Genomic DNA, 12,071 nt, shown 5'->3' on the forward strand with positions numbered 1-12,071 from the left:
ACTACCTTATACGTCTAGCCAAACATACAACACACACACACACACACCCCTACACCCACACCCCTACGATTTTGGAGGGTCTTTATTTGGACAAGCATATCTATGCTTCTGACGTACACTAAAGATGGGTCGATCCACGTAATTAACCACGAGGGTTTGGCAAATCCAGTAAAACAGAAAATATACTTTATTACCCGAACTTTCGAAGAATCAAAAAAATCCCCCAATCTTAGTGGATTTGTTATTGTAAAATACAAATTATTGCCTAAACATTTTTAAGACCTTATGACTAAACCTAGTCCTCCAACAATGACTTTTATTTGTCGTTGAGTTAGGGTACTACAGACCAGGATTAAGATATTTAATGAAGTTCAATAAAGGCTTTCATAGGAAGCGTAGTCTATGTGAAGCCCTTTGCGAACACTATTTAACTTATTTCTGACAACTCTATAGCACAGGCGTTTCCGTGCTCGGTTCTCAGCCGCGTTTCGGCGACGGGTCGGGGAGGCGTGTGCAGCCTGAAGCGTCGGGCGCCCGGACCCTTGGAGGCGGCGGTGACGTCACACAACTGTGCGGAGGTTCTCAGGGGCCCTCTTTGTCTCGGGGGTCCACGCCCAGACTCACACAGAACCACTAGGCTCTTCGGCGTCGGTTCTTTTCGCGTGGGGCCCCACGTGCTCGCGGCAGAGGCAGGTCCAACCACGAGGACCACGGCCCTGACGCTCCCCTGAGGCGCAGCCGGGGTCGCGGCGCCAGGAGCTCGAAGCCGGACGGGTTCGGTCCGGGGTCATGGCGAGGCGGGAAGATGCCAGGACCCTCTGGGCCGGGAGAAGATAAGTCCCTCGGGAGATTCCCTCCACTGCTCCCGTGACTGGCTCTGCCGCCTCAGTGACTGGCTAGCCCTCCCAGAGCGCCCGCGCCTGTGAGGGATCGAGCTTCCCTGTAACTTCGTGAGGGTGAAAGAGGCCAGGCCCCGGGAAGCGGCGGCGGCAGCGGGCGCCGAAGCCCCGCCCCGGCCCGCGCGGCCTGCCGGATTCGCCCCGCCCCCTGCGCGCGGCCAGCCGCCCCTCTTCCTCCTGCGCCACAGTTCCTGGCGGCTGGCCTGGTCGCGGGTCGCGCTGCAAGCTCGCGTGGGCGGCGGCGGGCGCGGGTCCCGGCCCGGTGAAGAGCGCGCCGCGCGCCTCCTTCCCCCCCGGGAGCGGCGGGACGCGGAAGTGACGTGCTGCTCGGGCAGGAGCTCGTTTGAATCGGTTCCCGGGTGATCCTCGAGCCTGCCTCTGCTCGGCCGCCGCCGCCGCCGAGTGAGGAACTGAGCGCGCCAGGGTAGAGGCCTCGCGCCGCCCCGGGCGCTGGAGCTGAAGGCGCCAAGCGGGGCCCGCACTTCGGTTTTCAGCGCGGCGGCCACAGGCGCCGGCACGGCTGTTTGCTCTCCCCGTCCCCCAATATGGCAGCGGCGGGCGGCGGCGGGCCCTCGGTGGAGACCGGAGAGGGTGGCGGAGGCGACGGCCCCAGGACGGTGTACTTGTTTGACCGACGCGAGAAGGAGTCGGAGCTCGGGGACCGGGCGCTGCAGGTCGAGGAGCGCTCGGACTTCGCGGCGTTCCGCGCCTCCGTGTGTCAGGTACGCGACGGGGCGACAGAGGGATGCGCGGGTGAAGTTTGGATTGGGAGGGTGACGAGAAGCCCACGTTGCTCACCGCGGGGCAATAAACCTGTCACCCGGCCCGGGTCCTGCGGCCTTGGCGTCTCCCTCCAGGGTGCCCGCCATGCCCGAGGCGGCGGAGAAGCCTGGGGGCCGGGCCCGCCGCCGGGCCCGGGAGTGCGGGGCTGGCGGGTCGGTGGGCCTCCCTCTAACCCCGGCCTTGTGGCCGGGATCGCGGCGTCCGGGCGGTGGTACCGTGGGTTTCGAGAGCTCGACCTTTGCACTGAGGCCGTGCAACTCATCTTTTGAGTCGGGAAAGCTGTGTCTCTTTTGGGTGAAACTTTTTTTTTTTTTTCAAGACAGCGGAGTTTCCCCCCGCTGGCTCTGTCAGGAATATCGTGATAGCTAGAAGTTGTGAGATTCCAGGAGTCGATTTTTCCTAGGTTCCTTCAGTGATGCAGTAATTTCACGGGTCGTGCTGTCAAGGTTTGCGGGCGCGCCCTGGCTGGTCCTTCCGTAGTGGAAACACTTGACCTAGAGTTCCTCGCAGGTGGAGCTCTCTGTGGTTTCCTGCACCCCCCAGCCCCTTGCGGGGGGAGGTCCTGAACCACTCGAAGGGTGTCCGAGGGTATCTGCGGGAACACCTGAGGACCGATATACTTCCTGTATTAGTTTGCGTGAGAAGTTAATAACTGTGTAGGCAAAGCCCTACTTTAAACTGGAAAGTGTTTTCTAGATCTGAGGTGTTGCTGGTGCCTGAGCTTTAAAGAATGGATGTTATTTATCATGAGCTGCTTCAGCCACTTGGGGCTCTTTTTAAGCGACAGAGAACACCTGGCTAACCAAGAAAAAGGACTTAGTGTGAAGCAGTGTTTTAAACTTGATGTTTTAGGGCTTCCCAGGTGGCTCAGCAGTAAAGAATCCGCCTGCCAATGCAGGAAATGCGGGTTCGATCCTTGGGTGGGGAAGATCCCCTGGAAAAGGAAATGGCAACCGAGTCCAGTATTCTTGCTTGGGAAATCTCACGGACAGAGGAGCCTGGCGGGCTAGAGTCCATGGGGGTCGGGAAGATTCGGACACGACTGAGCACGCACGTAGGCTGATGTTTAGTACTCTTTAATTCCGTATAGTAGTTGATGAAATAATTGAAATCAAGACCCGTAGGCAGGAAAAAAAAAAAAAAAACGATGTGAGAGCAAGCACTTTGATTTGTTCTGTTTTTCCAGGGTCTAGAATCATGCTTGGTATGTGGTAAATAGTCAAATTAGAATGACAAAATTTTACGAACTCAGAAGTTCATTCTCTGTCTGGATACAGCGCATTCCCATGTCCTTGAAAAGTGAATAAATGAATGCTCATTATTTTTGATGAATGTTTTGTATTTATCAGGGAAAGGGAAACTCTTATTTTTGTACTTGATTATTTAAAGTATTCATATTGGTTATATAAAATCATGACACACAAAAATGACTTTAAAATGTCAGCGCATTAAAAAATTAAGGAACCAGAGAGGAAAAAATAAACCTTTTATTCACTATGAAATTTATAACCACTGTTAGTAATTGGAGTTATTTCTTTGTGTTCTTACCATCAGCCTGCATTTTTAAATAATACATGTCTGTATTCCATTTTTTTCACTTAATATTGTCAGTATCTTTCTATTTTAATGCAAATCTTCATAGTCAAAGTGGTCTGTTTTGAACCAGTCAGTGTTTACATATACATATCTCTTTGTTTGCACTTGCATTAGATTTTAAGCAGTATCGTGATAAACATGTTTGAATGCAGTCTTTTTTTTTTTTTTGAGATTTATTTTTGAGTTTAAGCCTTTTTTCCCCTCCATTTAAAAAAAATTAAACTCTAGTTGATTTACAATGTGTGTTAGTTTCAGGTGTACAGCACAGTGATTGAGTTACATATGTAAATGTTTCAAATTCTTTTCCCTTGTATACATAGGCTTATGGCTTTGTTTTCTTTGGTTTAGAATCTTAGAAGTCAAATTCTTGAATCAACGGTCAGGAATATCAAAGCTCTTGATATGTATTTTTAAATTGTTTTTCAGAAAGGTTGTACTAATTTACCCTTCCTCTAGAAATAATTCTCCTATGTCAAAAGTGTCAGTAACTGTGTTACATGTATAGGGGAAGTGTATTAACCTCTTATTGCGGAAGTGGTAACTCACTTTTGGAGATCATGACTCACCTAAGTCAAACAGATAGTACAGAAGTTAAAATTCAGATCCAGAACCCAAGTTCTTTTTGTTACATACCATTCAAATGATATTCTTATTTATAGGGAACAGATATATTTGTTCCATTCCTTCAATATTTTAATAAGGAAAATATTCCCTTTGACTAATTCTTGTCCTCCTCCCTCCTACTTTTTCCTGCTAGAACAGAGAAGGCTTAACTTTAATTAGAGGGAAGAACTAGTAAAAAAATAAAAAGGAAGGCTAACTTTTTTTTTTTGAGAATTTAAAGCTAGATTATGCCACCTAATCCATAACTTTGTCTCCGTTACATACATGAAGAACTAAAATAAGTTCATAAGCGGTGAAACTGGGATCAGAATCTAGGTCTATTTGATTCTAAAGCTTGTTTTTGTTTTTAAACAATCTCCACAGGGCCCACACTATTTTCCATGTTAGAGGAGTAGGCAGATAGTGCACTAAATTAAAGTTTTTCATTAAAACTTAAACTAACAAGTGTTTGTAGTGCTAGGAAGTATTATGGGTCCTAAACTGTTATATGTGTAAAAGTTCACTTTGTAGAAAAAAGGAGCAGTCAAGAGGCAGGAATAGAATGTGGATTTGACAGAAGGCTTTAGACCTGTGATAAGCAGTTACTGATTCACCTGAGCCCTTGTGACCTCGCAAAATCAAAGATTAGGAAATAACTTATTTGGCTAGTTCTTAATATTCACAGTCATTAAGTCCCATTTGTGCAAACCCTCCTCTGCACACCTAATTTACAGTAAATGCCTACTTTTTCCCAGTGGTTCCACTATTCCTTGTCACCCCATTATAGCACTTGTTATAATATTGTACTTAAAAAAAATTGTCTCCATTCCTGGAGGTTAGGAGCCTTATCTAATAGTTGGTTTATAGCTGTTTAGTTAAATGAATCAATCTCTTCCTTCAAAAAAAATTTTTGTATATAGGGTATGTTGTGTTAAAAATTCCAAAAGATGAAAAGAAAAAAAGTAAAAGATAGATGTAGGAAAGAGTAGAATAGTAACCTGAGAGCTAATTAATGAAAGTTCATTTTATTAAAGCTTATACCAGTGCTGATCCATGAAATCAGCTTTGAGTTTCTTAGAAGTGAAAACAAAGGAGAGATAATGAATACAAAACCCACAAAGTCTATAAAATAAAAGCATTCCAGCTGCTAAGAATGCAAACCTTTGAGAAAAATTTCTCCCTAAATTCCTCACAAATCCTGATAAAATAGACAACATTCTTATAGATAGGAGAGGCTCTTCTTAGTTTGTCTTTTAATGCAAGGTACAGTCAGACATGATTTAGCAACTAAACAACAGCCCTTGTGTTATTTAGGGTATTGCAACCTGCTTTAACCAGTTACCACCCACATTTTTTTTTTAATTTATTTATTTTAATTGGAGGCTAATTACAATATAGTGGTTTTTTCCATACATTGACATGAATCAGCCATGAGTGTACATGTGTTCCCCATCCTGAACCCCCCTCCCACCTCCCTCCCTGTCCCATCCCTCAGGGTCATCCCAGTGCACCAGCCCTGAGCATCCTGTCTCATGCATCGAACCTGGATTGGCGATCTATTTCACATACGATAATATACATGTTTCAATGCTATTCTCTCAAATCATCCCACCCTTGCCTTCTACAGAGTCCAAAAGTCTCTTCTTTACATCTGTGTCTCTTTTGCTGTCTTGCATATAGGGTCATTGTTACCATCTTTCTAAATTCCATTTATTCGTTAATATACTGTATTAGTGTTTTTCTTTCTGACTGACTTCACTCTGTATAATAGGCTCCAGTTTCATCCACCTCATTAGAACTGATTCAGATGCATTCTTTTTAATAGCTGGGTAATATTCCATTGTGTATATGTACCACAGCTTTCTTATGCATTTGTCTGCCGATGAACATCTAGGTTGCTTCCATGTCCTGACTATTATAGTTCAGTGCTGTGATGAACATTGGGGTACACGTGTCTCTCTGAGTTCTGGTTTCCTTGGTGTGTATGCCCAGCAGTGGGATTGCTGGGTCTCATGGCAGTTCTGTTTCCAGTTTTTTAAGGAATCTCCACACTGTTTTCCATAGTGGCTGTACTAGTTTGCATTCCCATCAACAGTGTAAGAGGGTTCCTTTTTCTCTGCATCCTCTCCAGCATTAATTGTTTGTAGACTTTTGGATAGCAGCCATTCTGACCGGCGTGAGATGGTACCTTGTTGTGGTTTTGATTTGCATTTCTCTGATAATGACTGATGTTGAGCATCTTTTCATGTGTTTGTTAGCCATCTGTATGTCTTCTTTGGAGAAATGTCTGTTTAGTTCTTTGGCCCATTTTTTGATTGACTGCCCACATTTTTGTAGAGATTTCTCACTGAAGTGTACTCTGTGTGTTCCTGGTTTTGGGGTGATTCAGGGACAGAGTGATCGGATATAATACCAAAGCACACATCAGTAAAGGCTAGTTGTTTGTTCAAAGATATGCATTGAAGTATATAGCTTCTGATTGATCTAATCCATTAAACAAGTTTAAAGTATTTGAGGATTTTATGGTTTGCAGTTCATTAGCCCATCATAAATATTTCTTCAGACTGGCTTTTGAGAGAAATTGGGCAGCAATAGTTTGAAGCTAACCTGAAGACATGGAGGGCCGGTTCTTTATGTTACTCATTAAATAAAAATCCATGTACTTTAACTTGAACCCAGAAAAAGGTGGAGTTGAAGTGATCTTATAAAAATGAAAAAGCCCAGTCAAGACTCTTGCCCAATATAGAATGTCATCCTGCTTTCATTTAGAGAAGGGCAGACAATGTTTCTGTATTCAAGGCTATTTTGGTACTCATACAGGAAAGACTTTGTCAGGTAAGACAAATTTTTAGATCAAAAATATGGAGAGAGAAGGATATGACATCTTGAGTAAAAGTATAATGAATAATGTAAAAATAATTTGTTTGTGAAATACCAGAGCTGGAAAATATTTAGAAAAGTTATGAATTTGAGAAATAATTTTGTAAAGAATTATATATAAAGCAAAGAAAAAAGATAGCTTATGTATCTTGACTGAACAATAGAACCATGGAGAGAGTGTATGAAATACTTGTATATGCTTTTCAGATGTATATCAGTCTAATTCAATTTGACACAGTTTTTTAGTAATTATAAAAATACATGTTTTGTTCTACAGGATATATAACCACATGATCTAACAGTTGGGATGTTGCAGAAATAAAGTAGTAAAGAACTGAAAAATAAAGACAGTCTTAATTATATAAAAACCTAATAAAGATGTGTGAAGACAATTTTTTTTTCTGTAAGCAAATAGAATCTTTTCTCCATCAGTGTATTGTCTATAGCTTCATTTCTCTTGGGTGTAATTGGGTAGAATATGAATATTTTTAATTTTACTAAAGTATACCAGATTGCTCTTCAGTATGGTTCTAGCCCTGTCCACAATGTGTAAGTCCATTTTCCCTCTATGGAAAGCTATACTTAATTTGTTTTTCCTTCAAAATATAGCTGTCTTTTTAATAGAGCTTTTATTTAAATTGAAGTAAATAGTTGATTTATAGTGTTAGTTTCAAGTGTATAGCAAACTGCTTCAGATGTACACAAACACACAGATGTATATGTGTGTATATGTGTATATACACCCACACAGACTCAAACTTTTTTGGATTATTTTCCATTGTAGGTTATTATAAGATAATTGAGTATAATTTCCTGTGTTGTACAGTATGTTCTTGTTCTTTATTTTATATATGGTAGTGTATATCTGGTTTTTGTTGTTCTTTGGCTGTGCAGTTTGCGGGATCTTAGTTCTCCAACCAGAGATTGAACCCAGACCACCATAGTGAAAGCACTGAGTCCTAACCCCTGGACTGCCAGGAAATTCCCTAGTAGTGTGCATCTGTTAATCCCAGGCTCCTAGTTTATCTCTCTCCCCTGCTTTTCCCTTTGGTAACTGTAAGTCGTTTCCCATGTCTGTGAGTCTGTTTCTATTTTATAAATAATTTCATTTGTATTTTTTTTTTAAGATTCCACATATAATTGGTATCATGTGATATTTGTCTTTCACTTACTTCACTTCATCTGATAATCTTTGGGTCTATCCATGTTGCTGCAGATGGCATTATTTCATTCTTCTTTATGGCCGAGTAATACTCCATTCTTTGTGTGTGTGTCTACGTGTGTGTGTGTGTACACACACTACATCTTTATCGTCTCATCTGCTGATGGATATTCAGGTTGCTTACACGTCTTGGTTATTGTAAATAGTGCTGCTATAAACATTGGGGTGCTTATATCTTTTCGAAATAGAAATTTTGTCTTTTTCAAGTATATTCCCAGGAGTGGGATTGCTGGATCTTACAGTAACTCTGTTTTTAATTTTTAAGGGAACCTACATAATGGTTCTTCATAGTGGCTGTAGCAGTTTACATTCCCACCAACAGTATAGAAGGGTTCTCTTTTCTCCATGTAGACTTTCTGATGATGGCGCTTCTGACCAGTGTGAGATGATACTTCATTTTAGTTTTGATTTGTATTTGTCTGATGATTAGTGACATTGGGCATCTTTTCATGTTCCTGATGACTGTCTTTGGAGAAATGTCTTTTTAGGTCTTCTGCCAATTTAAAAATTTTTTTTTTTTATTTAAATACTGAGCTGTATGAGCTGTTTGTGTATTTTGGAGATTAATCCATTGTCGGGTTCTTCATTTGCAAATATATTCTCCTATTCTGTGGATTGCCTTTTCACTTTGTTTATGGTTTCCTTTGCTGTGCAAAAACTTATAAGTTTAATTAGGCCCCATTTGTATATTTTTGCTTTTGTTTCCATTACTTTAGGAGACAGATCCAAAAAAAATAATGCTGCAATTTATATCTAAGAGTGTTCTGCCTATGTTTTCCTCTAAGAGTTTTATGGTATTCAGTTTTATATTTACATCTTTACTCCATTTTCAGTTTATTTTTATATTTGGTGTTAGAGAATGTTCAAATTTCACTTTTTTAAACAGGTGGCTGTTCAGTTTTCCCGATACCACTTTTGGAGAGATTGTCTTTTTCCATTGTATATTCTTGCCTCCTTTGTGGTAGATTATTTGACCCTTAGTACATGGATTTATTTCTGGGCTCTATTCTGTTCCATCGACCTATGCATCTGTTTTTGTGCCAATACTATACTGTTTTGATGATTCTACTAGTTTTGTAGTATAGTCTGAAGTCAGGGAGTGTGAGTCCCCCAGCTCTGTTACCCTTTCTCAAGATTGTTTTGGCTTTTGTGTTTCCATACAACTTTTAAAAGTTTTTTTTTTTCTAGTTCTGTGAAAAATCCCATTAGTAATTTGATTGGATTGCCTTGAACCTGTAGATTGCTTTGGGTAGTATGGTCATTTTAACCAAATTGATTTTTCCATTCTAAAAACCCAGTATATCTTTCCTGTTCGTGTCATCTTCAGTTTCTTTCATCCATGTCTTAAGAGTTTTTGGAGTACAGGTATTTTGCCTCCTAAGGAGGTTTATTCTTCAGAAGTTTATAAGACATTTTATTCTTTTTGATGCAATGGTAATGGGATTGTTTCCTTAATTTATCTTTCTGATCACTTGTTAGTATATAGAAATGCAAGATTTCTATACATTAATTTGTATCCTGCAATTTTACTGAATTAATTGATGATCTCCAGTAGTTTTCTGGTGGTGTCTTTAGGATTGTCTATGTATAGTACCATGTTAGTAGATTTCTGTGGTGTCTTTAGGATTGTCTATGTATAGTACCATGTTAGCAGTTTTCTGGTGGTGTCTTTAGGGTTGTCTATGTATAGTACCATGTTAGTAGTTTTCTGTGGTGTCTTTAGGATTGTCTATGTATAGTACCATGTTAGCTGCAAGCAGTGACAACTTTACTTCTTTCTTTCCAGTTTGAATTCCTTTTATTTCTTTTTCTTCACTGGTTACTGTGGCTAGGACTTTCAAAACTATGTTGAATAAAAGTGGTGAGTGTGAGCATCCTTGTCTTGATCTTAGAGGGAATGATTTCAGCTCTTCACTGTTGAGTATGTTGTTAACTGAGTTTGTCATATGTGGGTTTTATTGTGTCGAAGTATGTTCCCTCTGTAGGGAGGTTTTTTTTTTTTATCATAAATGGATGTTGAATTTTATCAAAAGCTTTTTTCTGCATCTACTGAGATGAACATTCAGAAAACTAAGATCAGGGCATCTGGTCCCATCACTTCATGGCAGATAGATGGGGAAACAGTGGAAACAGTGAGAGACTTTATTTTGGGGGGCTCCAAAATCACTGCAGATGGTGACTGCAGCCATGAAATTAAAAGACACTTGCTCTTTGAAAGAAAAGTTATGACCAACCTAGACAGCATATTAAAGAGCAGTGACATTACTTTGCCAACAAAGGTCTGTCTAGTCAAAGCTATGGTTTTCCCAGTAGTCACGTATTGATGTGAAAGTTGGACTATAAAGAAAGCTGAGTGCCAAAGAATTGATGCATTTGAACTGTGGTGTTGGAAAAGACTCTTGAGAGTCCCTTAGACAGCAAGGAGATCCAGTCAGTCTATCCTAATGGAGATCAATCCTGAATATTCATTGGAAGGACTGATGCTGAAGCTGAAACTCCAATACTTTGGCCACCTGATGCGAAAAACTGACTCATTGGAAAAGACCCTGATGCTGGGAAAGATTGAAGGCAGGAGGAGAAAGGGATGACAGAGGATGAGATGGTTGGATGGCATCACTGACTCAAAGGACGTGAGTTTGAGTAAACTCCAGGAGTTGGCACTGGGCAGGGAAGTCTGGTGTGCTACAGTCCATGGGGTTGCAGAGAGTCAGACACGACTGAGCGACTGAACTAACTGACTGAGATGATAATGTGGTTTTTATTCTTCGGTTTGTTCATGTGATATATCACATTGATTGATTTGAGGATGCTGAAAAATTCTTGCATCCCTGGATTAAATTCCATTTGAACATGTTTTATTCATTTAATGAGGGCAACCAGTCTGTTCTGAAGGAGATCAGCCCTGGGATTTCTTTGGAAGGAATGATGCTAAAGCTGAAACTCCAGTACTTTGGCCACCTCATGCGAAGAGTTGAGTGAGTCTGAGTGAACTCTGGGAGTTGGTGATGGACAGGGAGGCATGGCGTGCTGCTATTCATGGGGTCGCAAAGAGTCGGACATGACTGAGCGACTGAACTGAACTAAACTAAACTATGCTTTATGTTATCAAGACTTATACTTTTTGCCAGCCTCATGGGAGTGATATCTGCTGTGTGCTAAGTCACTTCAGTTGTATCCGACTTCTTCCACCCTATGCACTGTAGCCCGCCAGGCTCTTCTACCCATGGGATTCCCCAGGCAAGAATACTAGAGTTGGCTGCTATGTCCTCCTCCAGGTTTAATTTCTCTGATAACTAGTAAAGATGAGCATCTTTTCATGTTTTCTGGTTTTTCTCCTTTATGACTTGGATTTCTTGTGTATTTTCAGGAATGCTTTTCTCTCTCAATATTATTTTTGTATTTTTCCTCCACAATTTTGGATTAAAATGTAGCTGCTTTAGTTCTCTTGGGGTTTATTTTCATGTATGTTGAGATGGGGATTTCTAAAATCTGTTTCTGTACCATTAACTGTCTCAGTATTCTTTCTCATCAGTTTGTAATGTCATTCCACTAAAATGAACCTACATATACTCATCCACATTGAACAGTTCTTATTTGCCATGCTTGCTTCATTTTTGCCTTTTGAAGCATAGTTCAGGCCTTAGTTTACTTCACTCCTGTATGCTTCAACATGCATTTTATTATCACACCATCAAAATTAACATTTTTAATGGTATTATCTAACAGTTAATTCCATGCTTAGATTTGTTTGTCTCAAAAATGTCTTTTTATTGTTGGTTTGTTTAATCAGGGTCCTTGTACTGAACTTGGTTTTTTATGTTTCTTAACTTCCTTTAAAATTTAGAGCATTTTAGCAAAATACCTTGCCCCAGTCTTTTTGTTTTTCCTAACATTGACTTGTTGAAGAAATCAAGTTGGTTTGTCTCTCATATTCCATATTCTGGATTTGTCTATTCCTTTATGGTGCAATTTAGCTTGTTCTAACTCCATATATCCCACAAACTAGAGTTATTTTTAAAGACTTATAATTAAGATTTAGGCTCAGCTTCTCTGGGGTGGGGGAGAAAATAATTCATGGGTGGTGCTGG

General features: G+C 41.0%; 1 protein-coding gene across 4 annotated transcripts in view; it reads left to right on the forward strand.

Annotated features, from left to right (window-relative positions):
• The first annotated feature begins 410 nt into the window (after nucleotides 1–410).
• SMCHD1 (structural maintenance of chromosomes flexible hinge domain containing 1) overlaps nucleotides 411–12,071 on the forward strand; it is a 129,697-nt gene continuing 118,036 nt past the window's right edge. For 3 of the 4 annotated variants that reach the window (XM_061399827.1, XM_061399829.1, XM_061399828.1), the window contains exon 1: nucleotides 414–1,621. In XM_061399827.1, the coding sequence (XP_061255811.1) occupies nucleotides 1,445–1,621 (177 nt within the window). In that variant the 5' untranslated portion in view covers nucleotides 414–1,444. Of the gene's footprint in view, nucleotides 1,622–12,071 lie in introns of all 4 variants that reach the window. The other variant, XR_009733269.1, reaches the window with a different exon arrangement.

Source organism: Bos javanicus, chromosome 24, assembly GCF_032452875.1.
Source record: "Bos javanicus breed banteng chromosome 24, ARS-OSU_banteng_1.0, whole genome shotgun sequence".
Taxonomy (NCBI): domain Eukaryota; kingdom Metazoa; phylum Chordata; class Mammalia; order Artiodactyla; family Bovidae; genus Bos; species Bos javanicus.